The following is an 18646-nucleotide window of genomic DNA, read 5'->3' as shown; positions in this document are numbered from 1 at the left end:
TGGTTCTCACCTCCTCCAGGGAGCCTTCCCTGACTCCCCAGGGAGACACAGGTTCTGAAGTTGGCAGCAGCATTCTTTGTGGCATGAATGTCTATCTGCTTTTCATGGCAGAGATGCGTGGGCAGCCTCTCCACCGTCCTGCCCACCCCCCACCTCACACTTGGCACTGCCAGACCCATAGGGGGTGCTCAATAAGTATTTGTTGAATTAAATTGAACGAGCCCTGAGTTTAGCACAAACTAACACATCCCTGCCCCCATGTCCCACATGAGCCTGGGTGCTGGACAGGTGGACAAAGGGGTGACAAATGCCTTTTCTTTTGTGTATGGAATCTTTCAGGAATACTGTAAAATCTAGAGACCACTAAAACAAATATAGTGTATCCGTCAAACAGATCTTAATATTCTCCATTTTTGTACAGATGCTTTTTATTTTAGATTAAAAACCACACAGCTACAACTCCTTGTATCCCTCCATGTCCCAGCCTCCCCCTCCCCAGGGGTAACCTACGCCTGCCTTTAGTTTAGTGTTGATCCTTTCCGTGTCTGCTTTTACACGTTTACTACATATGAATGGACCAATAAATAACATATTATTTTGCATACTTTTAAACTTATCTAAATGATACTGTATGGTATGTATGTAGCCCTGTGCAATGTGTTTTCTTCACTCAATATGATGTATTTGAGATCCACCCAAGTAGACAAGTATATAGCGCCAGTTCATTCATTTTAACTGCTGTGGAGATTCCATTGTATGAATATATTATAATTTATCCATTTCCCTCTTGAGCTACGTGCAGCTTTTCACCATTACAAATAATAATGCAGGCCTGTACAAGGCGCAGAGGTTCTCTGGAGCAGAGTTTTTCAAACTGCAGGTTGTAAGCCGGAAGAGAGCCATGAAATCAACATAACAGGTCACAACTACCATTTGAAAAAATAAAATAGAAGAGATTTAAAAATATCAGTGTGTGCAAATGTTATGTAGTGGGACACGATATGAGACGTATTAGTGAATCTAGGTTGTGGGGCACAACAGGTTTGAGTCACGTGTTATTATGGGGTTGGTATTATCTTCAGCTTTATTTAAAATTACCAAATTGCTCCCTAAAATGGTACTGTGAATTCACACTCTCGCCAGCATCCTGTGAGATTGTCCATTTGCCCGTATGCTTACTAACGCTTGGTATCGTCAGGAATTCATTTTCCCCAATCTGTTGGCTGTGGTGTGGTGGTATCTTAGTTTCAATTTCCATATCCTCGATTACCAATGAGGTGAGTGTCTTTCCATGTACTTATTGGCTATCAAAATATCCTTTTTCTGTGAAGTACATGTTAATATTCTTTGCCAGTGTTTGAATTGGGTTGATCTTACTGATTTCTAGGATTTAAAAAAATATATTCTGGATATTAATCCTTGTAGATTGTATGTATTTCAAGTATCTCCTCCCAGGCTAGGGCTTGCCTTTTCCCCTCGTTTAAGGTGTCAAAGGGCCTTTGCTAGCTCTGATATCCTGGTTCACGATAAAGCAAAAGGGAACCCATGTCTGAGGGGCCCTCGAGGGCAAGGTAAAGGTCTTTCCCTGAATATATCAGGCTCCTCTTAAATGTTTGGTGACTGTAAGATAACTCACTAGAAAATTCTATCAGATTAAGCCAGCACAGATCTGAGCTTGCAGCAAGGGTCCTATGGAGACTTAATGGATCGATCATGGTTTTGCTGCACTATAAGACCCAATGTCCAGGCAGATAAATCAGAAGCAGGATGTTTTCATTGCAAAAGAGCACTGGCTTTATGGAAGATTTCCTGCAGGATGAGTAAGTACAAGTTGATTTAAGTCAGAATTCGACTATGTCCAGTGTTCCGGGAAGCAAAGCAGAGTGTCCGACAGGTGGCCCTAAGCCTCTTGACTCTCACCATCCCCGTTAGCTCACAGTGTCACAGTGATTCTTCATAGTCTACAGATGGACCAAGAAAAAGTAAACGTCTTGCCCCAGGTCACACTGAGGGCAGGGGCCAGAGTGGAGCTGGATCCCAGGTCCCCTGACAGCTACCTGGTAAAAGGCTGGAACCAAGAACCATGGGTGTTTTGAAGCAAGCAGTTCCCTAAGCCTCAAATATAGGGGAACAAGCTGAACCACCTTGGGAAGGAGACAATTACCTAGCTCAAGGCCAGGTTTAAGTTCAATATCTGCATATACAACCATAGAATAGAGGGAAAGAGATGAATGGCAAAAATCTCATCAGCAGGACCTCTGGAGAAGAACAGGAACAGGAGCTTCCATGACTTAAAGGTCACTTGCCTGGGCTGGGGGCTCCTTAGGACAGGAAGGGACTTACTCATCTCTGTAGGCCCAGAACCTAGCACAGTGCCTGACACACGGAAGGGGCTCAAGAAATGTCTGCTGAATGGATGGATGGATGGATGGTTGGATGGATGAACAGATGCATGCATGTGCAGAAGGACAGGTGGATGGAAGAATGGATGAAAGGACAGATGAATGGACAGATGGATGGATAGACTGACACATAGTTGGACAGGGGGATGGAAGGATGGATGGACGGATGGATGGAAAGATGGATGTTCCTCATCTAGAAGAAGGATTGGTCTCAACAGAACCTTTAAGCAGCCAGCCAAATTTGGGAATCCTGTCTTGTTGCTATAGATGTTCATAAAAAATACCAAGTGGCATAACTGTGAGAAATAATTGCTTCTAATTGGGCTGAATTATTCTGGCCATATAGGAGACATATTGTTATAACTTTATTAATTATTCAATTTGAGGCCTATTACCTAGCCTGCCAGGATGGGCTTTCCTTATTAGAGGGTGACAGATTACGCAGCTCTGCTGCTGCCTCTGTGGCTGAGGCAGGGCTGGGCAGTGACCGCCTGCTTTGGGGCCCCACTGGGGTCTAAGGATTGGAGGTGTAGGGCAGGGGTACCCCTGAGAGGTGGGCTGGGAGTCAGAGATGCGGGTCAGTAAGGCTGTACCAAGTGCTCTGCCTGGACATCTCTTTGGCTGGACAAGGGAAGGCAGGAGTCAGGCCAGGACGTGTCCAATCTGGCCTCTGTGGGCCGTCGCCCGCCTAGACCCATTCACCAACTCTTAATCACAGCAGTCTCCCCCATCCAATCTGCTTCCCGCTCAGCGCCAAGATAGCCTGCCATATGTTCTTCGGTCACTTCCCGTCGGGCACAGGGGAAGGAGAGCATGGCCCTGCTGGCCTGGAGGGAGTAGCCAGGACTAGAGGGGCAGATCAGGGCCTCCAGCACACCCTCTCTTCCCATATGTAGGCTCAGACCTGGTCACAAGTTACTTGGGAGAAGAAAGAGTTAGGGGGTTGCCCTACCACGAAACACTGCAGACTCAGGGGATGCAAAATGAGCCTTTACACCACCCAGCACCCAGCCATGGAACGTTGTCTGAGCTCCTCAGGCCGGTGGTGAAAGCGACCACACCATCGGCCTGGCCCGACGTTCCGGCCTGCCTCCCGCTCCTCTGGTTCCCTCTGCGTCGGCCACACTGACCTGCTCACTTCAGCGCCTTTGCCTACATGGCCTGCCTGCCTGCAATGCCTTCTTTCCGTGTCTGACTCCTGAAACCTCAAATCTCATCCTTCTTTGAGCTCTGGTTCCTCTACCTTCTTGGCATATTTTCCATCTTTACAGCTGGATGTGATCTCTGAAGGACAAATTGGACTCCTGGCCTCACATTACAATCCTTGGGGCATGTGTCTGGCCCCCCGATAGGCGAGAAGCTTTGGAAGATCACGAGACATGGCTCTGAGCTTTCTCAAGCATCCAGCCCAGAGCCCCACACTCTCTTCTTGTCCCAGCTCCACCGCGAGAGCATCCTCCAGGAGGAACAAAAGGTGTGATTTGATGAGACAGCAGATCCATGGGATGCTGAGTGCCCACCGTGTGCCAGGCAGCATGAGGGGCCCTGGTCACAGTCATGGCCCTGCCATGAAGAGGCCTCCGGGCACAGCGCTGAGAGGGAGGCACACGCCATCAGATGGGAGTCATCCAGACGGCAGGGACCACACCGGCCATGTGCACAGTCAGGGTCTGTGGGCACTGGAAGGCTTCACAGAGGCAGCATCTGAGCTGGGCTCAGGAGGCAAAAGAGCAGTGGGTCAGTGGGTCAGTGGATAACGGAGGGCCAGAGAGAGGGAGAAGAGAGAGCAGGGGCGGCAGTGACGGGAGGAGACGAGACTGAAAACCAGGCAGGCATCAGATCTAGAGGGGCCGTGAGGGCCTGGCCAAGCAGCTGGGCACTTCCCTGCAGGTGACGGGGTACAGGGACATTGACAGGGCCCCGCTGGCATTTTAGCAGCCTCCGCATCTCCCGGGTGTGGGAGGGGCTAGAGAGCGAGGGCAGAGGGCCCCGTGAAGACGTGTTAGCCAGGGTTTCAAGTGTGGTCTCCAGAGACAGACTGCCTGGGTTCAAATCCCGACTCTGCCGCTTACGAGCTGTGTGCCCTTGGGCCAGGTACTGAACCTCCCTGAGCCTCAGTTTCCTCACCTGAAAGATGGGGATAATAGTAACGAATTAGAGTAAGTGCTGAATGCCAGTTAGGAGTGAAGTCTAAGCAGGATCAAAGCCCAGACCTCCTTCCCCTTCAGTCCCAAATGCCGGTTCCTCATAGCCCTGTGTCCTGGTAGGAACACGCCCGAGTGGGAAGAGATATACTCTGGGGCAGCTGTGTGACCTTGGACAATGACTAAACCTCTCTGGACCTCGGCTCCTTCACCTCGCAGGGCTGCGGGAGGATGAAAAGTGGTGGTCATGCGCCCGTCTCCCCCAGGACATGGCAGGTCCAGGGCTGCCTGGCACCGAGCTGAACTCCTTGTGGGCAGGGCCACCGCCACCACCTGGCTCCTCTCGGCCAGAATAGGACGCACCTTCCCCTCCCCTTCGCTGTCCTCCAGGCTGGTGGGCGCGGGTGGGAGCAGTTCGTGATTTCCTTCCCCGAGGAACAGAGTCTCCCACGGAGCCCCTGCCCACGCGCCGCCCCTGACAACGCAGGCCGTGTGCATGCTGGGGGGTCACGGTGTCCTTTTCATGCCTGCATGAGGCTGGGGAGGGGTGGCACACCGGCTGCCGGCCCCACACGACGGCGCCAGCTTGGCTTCTGCCACTCTGTTCTGCTTCTGTCATATTCGAGGCGGCCTCTCCCACCTTCCTCCCTCACGCCGGTTCTTGAGATTCCCTGCGTGTCATTTATTTATTAATTTTGCTCTCAGGGAGCAGATGGCAGCAAGTGAGCTGGGCAGAATGCACCTCCCTCCCCCACCTACAACAGCCCCTTGAACACGCAGCTCACTCACCAACCCCAGGCAGTCCCGTTTCTGGCTTTCTCAAGCATAAAAATGTCCTCAGGAGAAGACACATGTGCCCCAGGGCCTCACCTCACCTGCCCCCTGCTCAGATGGGACTGGTCCCGGTATCTGCCCTGGCCTGAGGGGCAGGGGCGGGGGCGGGTGGGGGAAGGGCTGCAGAGCTGGGAGGCTGCCCTCTCCCAGGGAGGACCCCGAAGCCTCCCTGTCTGCGAAGGGCGGGGCCCTGGGATTCCTGGGGGAGCAGCTGCGGCCTCGGGAGGTCTCCCCTCCTTTCCTGTGGGCATCATCACAGGAACATGACCCAGCCCACGGGCAGAGATGGGGGGAGGACCAGCTGCCTTTGGCGCTGCGTTCTGGGGCCTCCATGGGCTGCCCTCCAGCCTCATCCTCATCCTGCCAGTGCTCTGGGCCCCCATGGGGGCAGGGCTCCTGGCATCTCCCGCTCATTCCCCATTTCTCTTGGCAGCACCTTGGGAAGACAGACTGTGCAAGAGAGGAAACAAACCTCTCCAAGGGCTTCCAGAGCATCGTCACGGCTGGGCTTTCCCAAAGAGGGGGAGGTAAAGTCTGGGGGGCTCATGACAGCCAAGGACAGAGAGATGGACAGAGAGACCGGTGGTTGTGTCTTCCTGCTGTCCCTCCCCTGCAGCCCTCGGCCCCCCAGGACTCAGGGCAGGGCTGGGCTTCGTAACCCCAGTCATGGTCTCTTTCAGGCTCTATCACAGGCTCCTCACGTTTGAGTTCATTCTCACACTTCTTGCCCCATGGCCTTACGGAAAGCGTCACCACCTCTGCCTGACACTCACCAGACGGGGGACCTCAGGCCATCGTTTGATCTCTCTGTGCCTCGGTTTCTCCTTCTAAAATGGGACTCAGAGCACACACCTGGCTCCTCCCTCCAGCACCCTGCCCTGATGGCTTTCCCGGGCCCCCCAGGTGCCTCTTCCACACAAGCGGAGCCCCCCTCTCCTTACGCTCCCCTCCCCCCCACTGTGCTGGTGGTTCCGGCTTCTCACAGATCTCGAGGATGGGGCTGTGCCCTCCTTATCCCCGAATCCCCCCTTCAGCCCTGGCAGTGCTGGCCTCTGAGAAGCGCTCAGAAGATGTGCATTAAATACAAGTCAAGGATGGAGAACATGGAGTCGATGAGGCCGGTGGTCCTGGCAATTGAATTCTTCTTTGTTCAAAATTAGAATTCTGGGGTGAACAGCAGTGCCTCTTACGCACAGACCTTGAAAAAGCATTTGCTGCCGCATCCGCAGCTCCCTTCTGTCCCCGTCACGGTGCCTGCGCCCCAGGGCGCGGGGCTGACACGGTGCCCACTGTCCCGGGGAGGCCTACGGGCACACCAGATGCCAGCAGAAGGCGGCCCAGGTGGGTCTGCGAGGGGCCGCGGGCTGGGCAGAGCCGCACGCGAGGAACAGTAAGTGTAATTGCTTTGTGGTGATTCATCTGAAGTTGCTTTAACCTTGACAGCCGGCTCAGTGTAGTGAAGAAAAAAACAACCCAGGAGAGAGCCGCGGCCTCCCAGTTGGCACGGGGCCTTCTGCACACTCCCTCCCAGATGAGCACCAGCCGGTACCCGGCGGCCAAGGGCCAGCAGGAGCCCCCACCCAGGGGAGGTGAGGACGTACATCGTGAGGCCATCCACACACCTCACACCCCACCTCCCTACTCTGCTCCGGGCCTGGGAATGAGGAGAGAATCACGGGAGGGCCATGCAAGGGGGGAGAGGAGACTCCCTTCACCAGGGGGCCGTGGGAAGGTCATCAGGGCCCTGGATTTTGAGACAGTCCTGGATTTTGACTTCCCAGAAACAGGGCATCAGGGGATTTTAGAGCTGGACTATCCTTGCTAACCTTCCCATTTTACAGATGAGAAAACGGAGGCTCACAGAGAGGAAAGGACTTAGCCAGGGTCTCCCAGGCAGACGGTGAACCCAAAGCCAGCTTTCCTGTGTGTTAGGGCTGCAGCTCCCACCCCCAGGCCGTGGATCGGTGCCGGTCCGTGGCCAGTTAGGAAGCAGCCGTGGCCGGTTAGGAAGCAGCCGCACAGCAGCAGGTGAGCGGCAGGCAGGCAGGCGGAGCTTCATCTGTATTCACAGCTGCTACCCATGGCTGGCATCACCATCCGCCTCCTGTCCCTCCCCGCCCCCAGCCCCAGCCATGGAAAAACTGTCTTCCACGAAACTGGTCCCTGGTGCCAGAAAGGTTGGGGACTGCTGTGTTAAGGTATAGGACTTTGGCTATGAAATGAGTGTTTTTGTCCCCCACCAAATTCCTACGTTGAAGCCCTAATCCCAAATGTGGTGCTATGTGCAGGTGGGGCCTCTGGGGGATAATTATGTCATGAGAGTGGAGCCCTCAGGAATGGGATTAGTGTCCTCAGAAGACGAGACAGGAAAGAGATACCATCTCCCTCGCTACCCCGCGAGGACAGGCAAGGCTGCCATCTGCAAACCAGGAATCCGGCCCTCGCCGGAAGCTGAACCAGCCAGAGCCTTGGTCTTGGACATCCCAATCTCCAAAACTGTGAGAAATGAACTTCTGTTGTTTAAGCCACTCGGTCATCCTGAGCTAAGACGATTTCCGTCCCTTCAGAGGCAGCACGGAGCTGTGGGAAGAACACAAGTTCTGGGTTCGGATCCCAGACCTGCCCACTTGTTAGTGGGTAAATATCGGAAGTTACTCCACTTCCCTGGGCTTTGATTTCCTCATTTGGGAAATGGAATGGCACACATGACCTCTCCGGGCTGCTGGGCAGATTGAACGGGACAATGTAAGCGGAGCATCTGCACGCAGTGGAAGCACCAGTCCCCGTTCACCTCCTCCTCAGAACTTGTGGCCCCTCCTGCTTCCTCCTTCCTGCCTCCGTCCTCCTGGCTGGCTCTCACACTCGCCCTCCTTGCTCCCTTGCTGGGAAGGAGCCCCGGGGTTTGGGCAGTGGCCCTTCCCAGCAGACCTATGTGGCAGGACCCTCTGCCTCCGTCTGGCCCTGCCTGTCTCTTTTCAGCTCTGCCACCTGCCCCAGGCCAGAGGCAGGAACCCCAGCTCACATCCTACACCTTTGCTTTGCGGGCTGTGTCCTGGGCTGCCAGGCTGTGGTGTTGCCATGTTCCTCAGTGAGGGGGTGCCCAGGGGCCTCTGAGACAGGGACCCTCTCCTGTTGTACTTTCCAAGACAGGCAGACAGCAGGGTTGACCTCCCTGGAATTCTCCAATCCCAGTGCCCTGGCATGACCTGTCTGTAGTCATGAGTCTGCTCTCTGAGCCTGGGCAGACGAGGGGCCAGAAGGATCCGAAACCTTAAGTCATCTGCACAAAAGTCTATAGAACAACTTGGCCTGTTGGCTTTGGTGTGAGGAGACCCATCTGCCTCTAAGACAACTCCAGCCCTGGACTCCCAGAGCGGCTTGAGGAAGACAAAAGGCACCAGAACAAAGGGGATCTAGGATCAAGCTACAGCTTTGCCACTTCCTACCTGGGTGACATCAGGCAAGGTGTTTCCCCTCTTTGGGCCTCAGTTTGTCCATCTGTAAGATGGAAGAGTAGACCAGATGATTTCTGAGGACCCTCTCAGCTCTTGATGCAATGGTTTCAAGTTAAATGATGAGATCTCAGTGGCCAGAAATTAGGTTCTGGGATCCCAGACCATACTTCGTAGCACTCCATTTCAGGAATATGTAGATTATATAAAGAATATATAAAGGGGGCTGCAGAAAACAGGATGCTAAAGCCACAGCACTCTGGGGGTCATACAACTCACAGCTCTGGTAGGTCAGCACTGAGCATCATGGAAAGATGCAGAGACCCCGGGAACACCCCAGGTGAGATAGTGTGGGCTGGGCCACAGCCCATATGCCCATCCGGAGCCAAGGAGCCCAGGCACAGACAGCGGGGACACTGCAGACAGCCCAGCATGCTGGATGGAAGACAGAATCCCACAATGCAGATGGGGAAAGGACCTCAAACCCTAATCCCACTCTAACCATCCTTGCAAACAGCCACCAGCTCCGAGAGATCTAATTATGGTGACAGTCTTCCTGCCTTTTCCACTGCTTCTCAACTCTCACACCTAAAATGGCCCTGCCCCTAGGGAGGCTTGGTGGCATAGCTCCCAAAGGCCCATGACAAGCTCAAATAATCATATTTTTGTTTTTTCAATAAATGCCAATTGTACGTTTCATTCAATAATAAATCTGCATGTGTTCTAATATAAGGAACAATGTTTAAACTATCAGGTAACTAATGTGCTGTTACCTGGTAAAAAATCTAAATTCTATGGCTTCAAGAATTTTGAGCAAAAGTTTTTCAACAAATGGAATTGGGAAAACTGGATGTCCACATGCAAAAAAAAAAAAAATGAAATTGGATCCTTGCCTTAAACCATGTACAAAAATTAACTCAAAATATATCAAAGACATAAATGTAAGAGCTAAAACTATAAAACTCTTAGAAGAAACCACTGGGGGAAGCTTCATGACATTGAATTTGGCAATGATTTCTTGGATATGACACTAAAAGCACAATCAACAAAAGAAAAAATAGTTAAATTGGACTTCATCAAAATAAAAAAACGTTTATGCATCAAAGGACACTATTAACAGAGTAAAAAGGGAACCCACAGAATGGGAAAAAGTATTTGCAAACCATATAAGTCACATGTCACTTAACAATGAGGATACTTTCTCAGAAAAGCATCGTTGGGCAATTTTGTCATTATGTGAACATTAGAGAGTGTACTTACTCAAACCTAGATTGTATAGCCTACTACACACCTGGGCAACATGGTATAGCGTATTGTTCTGTCCACTACTGTGTACGTATATGTGGTCAGTCATTGGCCATAACATCTTTATGTGGCTGCATCTACTAAGGGGTTAATATCTAGAATATATAAAGAACTTCTATAACTCAACAAAAACCAATCTGATTAAAAAATGGGCAAAGGACTTGAATAGACATTTCTCCAAAGAAGATATACAAATGGAAAATAAGCACATGAAAAGATGATCAACGTAACTAATCATTAGGGAAATGCAAATCAAAACCACAAGCAGATACTATTTCATACCTATTAGAATGGCCATTATTAAAAAAAAAAAACAGAAAATAACAAGTATTGCAGAGAATGTAGAGAAATTAGAATCCTCATGCATTGCCAGTGGGAGTGTAACATGCTATAGCCACTGTGGAAAACTGTATGGTGAGTCTTCAAAAAAATTAAACATAGAATTTATCATATGATCCAGCAATTCCACTTTTGGGTATCTTACAAAATAACTGAAATCAGAGACTCGAACCGTATTTGTACACCCATGTTCATAGCAACATCATTCACAATGTCCAAAAGGCGGAGGCATCCCAATTGTCCATTGGGATAAGCAAAATGTGGTGCATGCGTACAAGGGAATATGACCCAGCCTCTAAAGGGAGGAAACTCTGACACATGCTGCCACATGGATGAACCTGGAGGACATTATGCTAAGTGAAACAAGACAGTGACAAAAGGACAAAAACTGTATGGTTCCAATTATATGAAGAACAGAGTAATCAAATTCTCAGACACAGACGTAGAATGGTGGCTGCCATGGGATGGGGGAGAGGGCAACGTGGGGCTAGTGTTCAGTGGGTACAGAGTCTCAGCTGGGGAAGATGACAAAGTTCTGCAGATGGATGGTGGTGACAGTTGCACAACGATGTGAATGTACTAATGTCCCAGAACTGTATATTTAAAAATGGTTAAAATGGGAAATTTAATGTTATGTATATTTTACCATAATTCAAAAAAAAAAAAAAAGGCATCTCTAGCAAACAGATACCTAAGTTGGAGAAGCATGGATGGAAAGGGTTCTGGGCTAGTTTGGGAGTGTAGGCATATTTGTGAGCTGGTAAGTGTTCTGTTCTAATCTGCAAAGATAGCTTAAAGCCAGGTCGGCCGCAGGTCCCTCACAACACTCAAGAACACACTGGATTTGGCAGAAGCGACTGTTGGTGGTGGCCCTGCGTGGTTCCTGCTCCTTGGTAACTCAGGCCTGCTCTGCAATCCCGCCTCACGCCAGCATCTGGGGACGGGGGAGAGATTTGGCCAGCCAGCGAGACACAGTTTACTGAGCTTTTGCTGGTCCCGCACTGTCTCCTGTGCACATGGTGGAATCTAAGAACGTGGAAGCCGGTGGGGAAATGCAAGGACAGGCTTCTCTCTCATCCCCAGCCCTTCTGGGGAGGCCCAAGACCAAAACAAAAAATGCCACCTGAAGCCCAGAACCCAAATTGCAAAGCACCGTGGGATGGGAGGCAGAGAAGCAGGGCCCAGGAAATACAGTAATTAAATAAATACAACGAAAACTTAAATTTCCAAGTTAATTCTCGGTCATCATTTATAAAAGTTAACAGGGCATATTTAATTTAGGAATTGGCTCACGTCCTTCTTACAGCTGAAACCTCATAAATGAAATATACTGGATCATTGCCCGGTACGGAAATAAAAGTTATGAATAATGTTTCTATCTCAATCATTGTCAGTGCTTTAATATTCCTAATTACTTTAAAAAGCTAGATATTCAATATAGGAAAACTTTTTTTCTTTTTATCTCCACTTGTGAGATTAGTGCAATTTAATAAGAGTCACTCTGTCGTCTTTACTCAGTATAAACTGACATTTCATCCTTTTACTCTTCATTATTCTGTGGGATGGAGGTTTATGACCAAGCACACGGCCCCTCCATTTCCCCATATTGGTCCATCCGACAGCTTGGAATTACCCACAGTAGTTGATGAGTCTGCCCCCCCCCCCCCCAGGCAAATCAGCATCATCTCACTTCTTTTGTGGAGCAGAAAGAAATTAGTCCAGGCCTTAAAGAAATTCGCCGAGGGGGTTATAAGTCTGCAAAAGTCCCCGCCCCTATCCAAGCAATAGATCTGTCCCCTTCGTGACTGTCATAAATCCCTTCGTAGCCACAAAGGGCAGGGTAGGCCGTAGGATGAAGCATCTTTATAACCCTCCCTGCCACTTCTAGGAATTTATCCTAAGAAGGAATCGGAACAAGCGGGCAAAGATAAATGCACAAGAAGAATCACTGCAGTGTTTTCACACAGGGGCACAGGCTCTTATCCACAAGTCCACAATCTACAAGTCCCTATAAAGACCAAAAGAATTTTTTAAGTTCGGCACCAAAATTCATTTAGAGGCAAAATCTGCATGAACCTGACTTGAGGTTGTGTGTTGTCTTTATGTTACCAGACGTGATCGGTCATATGTCACTTCAGAAATATTGCTGTTTCACCCAGGTCTGCTGCCCAGACCTCACAAGGGGTAGGTGTCACATCTAATAGAGTCACTATATACTTTACGAACTCTGAAAACAACCAGGCCCCGAGGATCTTGGATTAAGGATGGTGGGCCTGTAACGGTGAAGAATCAGAAACAACCTAAATGCCCATCAACCAGGGACTGGTTAAATACATTTGCTAATCCACAGAATGAAATTCTATAAGGTCATTAAACATTTAAAGGGAGATTTATGTTTATTGACAAGGAAATGAGTGCATGACATAAAGTTGAATTTAAAAAGCAAGTTATAGATTAGCACATACACTTGATCCAAATGATAAAAGTTGTATCTGGATCTAGCTTTACGTGCAAATGTGTAGAGAAATGACAGGAAGGACAAGCACCCAAATGCCAGCAGTGGCTAGCGCTGGGTGAGTGTGTTTAACTTTTTTTGTCCATACTTTTGGTACAGTTTGATTTTTCTTTCATATATATATATATACATTTTTTAAAATTTCTTTTTAAAATGAACAGTTATAATTTAAGAATTAGACAGAAAAAAAACAAACAAGAATTAATTCTATTCAACAAAATCAAAGATTCTCTGCAAAGGTGTCACATGTACGGGCCCCATTCAGAGATTTCTGGAAGCCACACTGCACTGAGACACCCATCCCCATAGACGAGGGCCCACAAATACGCTAAGGCACTGCAGAGCACACACCTGCAGACAGGTGTCCAATGGCACAGAGCGAGTAAGCTCAAATTGCTTGGAGTAAGCCTGTTAACAATTTGTGTTCCATGATTGATTCTTCTCTCTCCACAATATCTCATCATCACATCTCTTATGCAGAGCCTCCTTCCCCTGTGAGCAACCATGTTTTCTCATCAAAGATCTATTTCATCCTTAGGCTGTATTAACAGAGGTTGAGCATCCAGAAGGAAGGAGAATATAATAATTAAGAGCTGAGGTTCAGGACCTAGGTTTTTGCGTGGGTGATGGTCTCAGTCTATTTATGAGCTGTGTGTCTGTTGGATGTTCTTTAACCTCTTTGTGCTTCAACTTTCTCATTTGTAAAATGAGGCTAAATAATAATTCCTACACCATAGGAGTGTTGTGAAGATTAAAAGAGTAGAAAAATAAATAAAGTGCCCAGTCCGTAGTAAAATTCAGTAAATAGTAGGTCTCTCCATTATTATTTTTCCATCCTGGTCATACCAAGCTTGCAGTTGTGTGGTCCGATGTAGGAATATAAGAGGAATAAAGGCCACAGCCCATGGAAAGAAACCAGACGGGGAAGGCAGTCCAGATGACATAAAACACAGGAGCTGGGAGAAGAAAAGCTTGGGGAACGGAACTGTCTTCTCGTACCTAAAGGGCTGACCCATGGAAGGGGCTGTGGTTTCTTCTACACAGCCTCAGTGGCTCTTATCAACTGCCCTGAGATGACTGTCTCTATACCCACAGTCTGTGGCCTTGTCTGATGACAGGCATGGCAACGAAGGTCACAGTGATCCATCACCCTGCCCTGGCCTGTGTCACGCACGAGAACCAGCCAGTAGAAGCTAGAGGTAGATTTCCACTGCACAGAGGAGAAAACTTTCCAACAGTGAGAATGAGCCTCTACAGGAGGTGGTGAGCTCCTTGTTACTGGAGGGATCCAAGCAGAGGCTGGAAAGCTTTTAGTGGGGCATCTGTATATTCAATGCTCTGAATGATATTCAAGGTGTGAGAACCTACAAATTCCTTTAATTCAATACTGCCATCCCTCAAAACGGGTTGGAACCCGTCTTTTAGAACTTCCTGTGGGCTCAGTAGCACATGCCTTTGAGTAGACCCAGGAGTGGTAGCTCTTCAGCCCATGAGGGTGGGTTTAATTGAGAGGAAACAGAGTTTGGGTTGCTGAGCACCAAGTCCGGTGACTGAACTGGGGGTTAAATTAGACAGCCCAGTTTAGTGGTGTGAAGTAACAAGGCTATTTCCCTACGTGCTTGGTAAATTCAGTCCGGGGGCAAGACCTACTCTAATTTGCTCAGTCCTGTTCATCAAATGCCACCTGCATTCCACCTCTTCCACTAGACTGGAAACTGAGAAGACACAGACCGTGTCTAAAAGACCCTCGGGCCTGCCGCCCGCCTGGCACAGGCTGAGCATACAGCGAGCACTAAACACGCTTGCACTGAAGGGTGATTTATGTGCACCCGGGACCCCACGACCCAGGCTGTATTTCAACCTCCAACACGCTGCCCTCGGCATCAGAATCCAACAGCAGGGTTCACCTAATCCAAGTTAGATATTTCCACATCAGAGATTCACTGTAAGCAAAGTTACACTAAACAAAACACAGATAAGGAGGAAAAAGCTCAGACATTTCACCCGACATGTTTTCTGTAGTGCAACTCCACAGAGAGACCGGTTGAACACATTTCTCTAGCTCACCTAGTTGGTTTACCTTGTTGTCCAATCCTGCGTCTCAGCCATGGCCCGCTCAGAGCAGTGGAACAGGTGGAAGGAGGAGGCCACCATGGCCACTGGAGATCTCGACACATCAGAGAGTCTCTTGGGTACCCCAGTGGATCCTGGACTCCCTGAGCTGAGATAATCACCCAGGCTCAAAACCACTCACTCAATCATCATGTATGTTCTCATGTGCTGGGTACCCAGGGAGGCTCTAGTCAAGGGCTTTGGAAAGAAGAACCATAACTAGATGTTTCCACGCCAGCAAAGAGAGTGGGGAAGGGCAAGGGTGCTACGCTAGGCCAATGTGGACCCAACATTGTCCTCTCCAAGTTTTCATGGCCATCACAGTCAGTGTGGGACAGGGAACACAGAGTTGGCTCCCCGAGATAGGTAAGTAATGGGGCTTAGATCCCTCACGGATCGGCTTGGCTATGTTATCTACTCAAGTCATCATAGAACGACGCTCCACCCCAACTCAAAGCAGGAAGAGATTTGGTCTTCAACACTAGTCAAAGCCTCCTTGAAAACCAAATAAGACCATGACATGAACCAACCATTGACTCCATAACGTACCCACGGAGAAGGGGGTCATCTGTGAATATTCGGGGGAAATGAGCTACAGGGGAAGCATTCATCTTCATCTGGGTTCTTGGCAGAGAATCCCCCAAGAAGCTGCCAGGTATAACCCACCCTCTTGGTGTCAGCTCCACAGTAGAGACAATGCCCGGTGCCACTGTGGGTCACGGGTCAGCCCCAAGAGCATCTGCCTCACTCCATGCTCACCAGGAAGGCCTCCCTGGAGAATGTCAACTGTTTACCCACGGAAATGTAGGAACACAGTGACCTGCCCCCCATGAGTGTCCTCTTCTACTTTTGGGGACACCAGATATCCCAGTGGTCACCAGTCTCAACCCCTCTGAGCCTCCGCAGGCATCCACAAAACTGAGCCTTTGGACCAGCGAAACTGAGGATCAGGCCCAGACCATGGTGCCCTCCTGGGTCTGCACTTTTGGACAGTGTGTCGATTCCACTTCCACCTCGAAGGCCACATCTAACAGGGTTCCATCAAAGGTCAGAGTCATCCAGATGACCCCCCCAATTCCTTATTCATACAACACACACCCCCACAGAGCCCCACAAACCACTGTCCCCACCCCCTGGAGCCCTCTACTCCTCTAGTCCCGCCATGTGTTCACGGCAGGTGTGCCTCCCCCCACCGCCACCCATGCTGGCTCAGGCAGCCCATCCGGGGTCACCCCAGCCCAATGCAAGAACTTACCATGCACATACCACAACCCCCCACCCAAGTCAGCACCAGGGGGCCACCGAACCCCCAAAGACCCCAGACTCACCGCTGGAGCAGTCGGGCCCTCCCCAGCCAGGCTCGCAGTGGCAGGTGTCCGGGGAGACGCAGCGGCCATGCACACACTCCTCCGTACACAGGGCTGAGGGGCGAGGGGAGCGGGAGGAAGAACGAGAACAAAGCGTGAACACCGACCATCACGTCCAGGAGCACAATCCACTCTGCACAACTCCCGGTGCCTGGGGATGCCCAGAACGCACCACTGACACCTGACCTGAGTCATTTAATTAACTCTAAAACGCATCCGACAAGAGTGTGCTTCATCCCAGTCTTATTTCCTACAATGAAACCCAAGCCCAAGCCACGGTCTCCCTGGTGGCTTTTCAAGACCGTTTCCTCCCGTGTTTAACACTGGAGACCTCCACCAACCACGACCCCGAAGTCCACACTCCTGCTCGCTTTCCCCGCCTGCTCAGGAATGACCCGTCCCTCTCGTCTTGGGCTTCCCCCAATTTCTTTCTGCAGGGGCCCCGGCCCGTACTGGGCCACCTGACAAGAAGGGGCTCCTCTCACTTTCCCCCACCTTCCTGCCCTCCTCCCCAAATGTCCCTATTTTGGGGCTCTCAAATGTCAGCAAATCTGCAAAGTACACAAATGCTGAGGAAAAAAAGCAACAGCTAATTATAAGAAAGTAATTAAGAGAGACATCCACGATGATGATAATTGTAATTAGAAAGTGCCTGGCAATTTCTTATCACGCAGTCAAATGCTACAGCCTCCCGAGGCGGGGAGCTCCGCGGAAAGCGAAGTCCCCCTCAACTGCTCCGGCGTGGCGAGGTTTATTGACAGCAGTTTGAGGAAGGGAGATTATTTCTCTTTCCCTTTGACAGAATCCGCATTTTCTCAAGGTCATCTTTTGCCCTTGAGACATCTGCCCCACCATCTAATCCATCAGTGAGGGATTACAGAAAACCCCCGTTTGCCACCCCCGCCGATTCGGAAAGCTAGGGAAATCAGCAGCTATCATCAAGCCTGTCACTTTCTCAGAAGGGATCTAGATGAAGGCTTTGGCCGAAAGCAACTGGAGGCTTCTCTCTGCTCAGTCCTGGCCTAGGTTGGGGAGACAGGTGGCCCCCTGTGGTGAGCTTAGAGGGGCTGCCACTGCCCTCTCGACACTCCCCCTGCTGCCACAGCCACGCCCACTGCCGGGGCTGAATGCCACCGGGAGGTCACTGTCAGGGCAGATGAGGCCCAAGTTGTGGCTAGTGTGGTCCTCCGGCCCCTCCAAACACAGAAGCTGATCCTGAAGCCGTTGCCTCTACTTTGCCCAGACCTGCAGGCGAGACAGATCCCAGAAGAGCCATTTCAGATATGCCATGGTCGGTGGCCTGGCGTCAGCCTGTCCACTGCAAGCCTGGGATGCGGTGTGTCTGGAGAGCCCTGGCACCTGAGTCCTTCTCATTGCTACAGGTGGCTTTCAGGGAGGGCGCCGGTTTGAACTGAAAACTTCCAGGGCACCAGAGCCCTGCTCCTGCTCCTGCTCCTGCTCCTTGGAGCCCCAGGGAGCGGCTAACCCAGCTCTTGCTGGAGAACCGGGCTGGGCTCTGACCCCGGGGACCAGCTGCACATACAGCCACAACGAGCTGCTCACCTGACAGCTAGCAAGACCCGGCCAGTCACTCCTGCTGCCCTGGCTCCCCCGGTCCCCACTGGACTTTCCAAACAAGCTCGAGTGGCTCAGTGTCCCCAGGACATACTGGACACCAGGTGTGCATCCCCTGGCCCCCCATCGGAAGCCAGCCCTGGCCTCAGCAGCTCCCCCATCCCCACCCCAGGCTGAGGTCCCCGCATGCTCCTCAGCTGGGCCCCTTTGGGTTCCAGCTTGTCAGATTGGCTCGCTGACACCTCCAACTGCTCTCTGACTGCAGACAGCAAGACCCTGATCTCTGGGGTCTCTGCCAAGGACGGCGAAAGCAGGCAGTGAATCGTGAACCTGCCGAATGTCAGGGTTTGAAGAGACCTCAGAGAAAATCACGTCCAGCCTCTTCGTTTTATACGTGGAGAAGCTGAGGCCTGAGTGTTGGTGACCTCTCAGAGAGCGGCCAGGGAGGATGGAGCTTGGAGATGAGGGTCCTAGGGACAGAGGCCTCTGTAGCTGGAGGGGCCAGGAGGGCCCAAGACCACAGGACCTTCACGTTTTGCCCAGGCTGTGTGTCCTCCCCTGCCCACGCAGCTCAGGGGCTGGGGGAGCCAGTGCAGAGGGA

At 50.8% G+C, this 18646-nt stretch overlaps 1 protein-coding gene across 10 annotated transcripts in view; it reads right to left on the bottom strand.

Moving 5' to 3' along the window:
- The window catches only part of MEGF11 (multiple EGF like domains 11), a 340068-nt gene that overhangs the window by 166791 nt on the left and 154631 nt on the right, over window positions 1–18646 (bottom strand). For all 10 annotated transcript variants that reach the window (XR_011231486.1, XR_011231484.1, XR_011231485.1 and 7 more), the window contains one exon: window positions 16432–16524. Coding sequence is in view for 7 of the 10 variants with exons in the window: in XM_069458609.1 (XP_069314710.1) it covers window positions 16432–16524 (93 nt within the window). In the remaining 3 variants the exon portion in view is untranslated. The remainder of the gene's footprint in view (window positions 1–16431; window positions 16525–18646) is intronic.

Source organism: Eulemur rufifrons, chromosome 2, assembly GCF_041146395.1.
Source record: "Eulemur rufifrons isolate Redbay chromosome 2, OSU_ERuf_1, whole genome shotgun sequence".
In the NCBI taxonomy this organism is placed as follows: domain Eukaryota; kingdom Metazoa; phylum Chordata; class Mammalia; order Primates; family Lemuridae; genus Eulemur; species Eulemur rufifrons.
The sequence above is the reverse complement of the archived record's forward strand: the minus strand, read 5'-3'. Positions and strand labels throughout refer to the sequence as shown.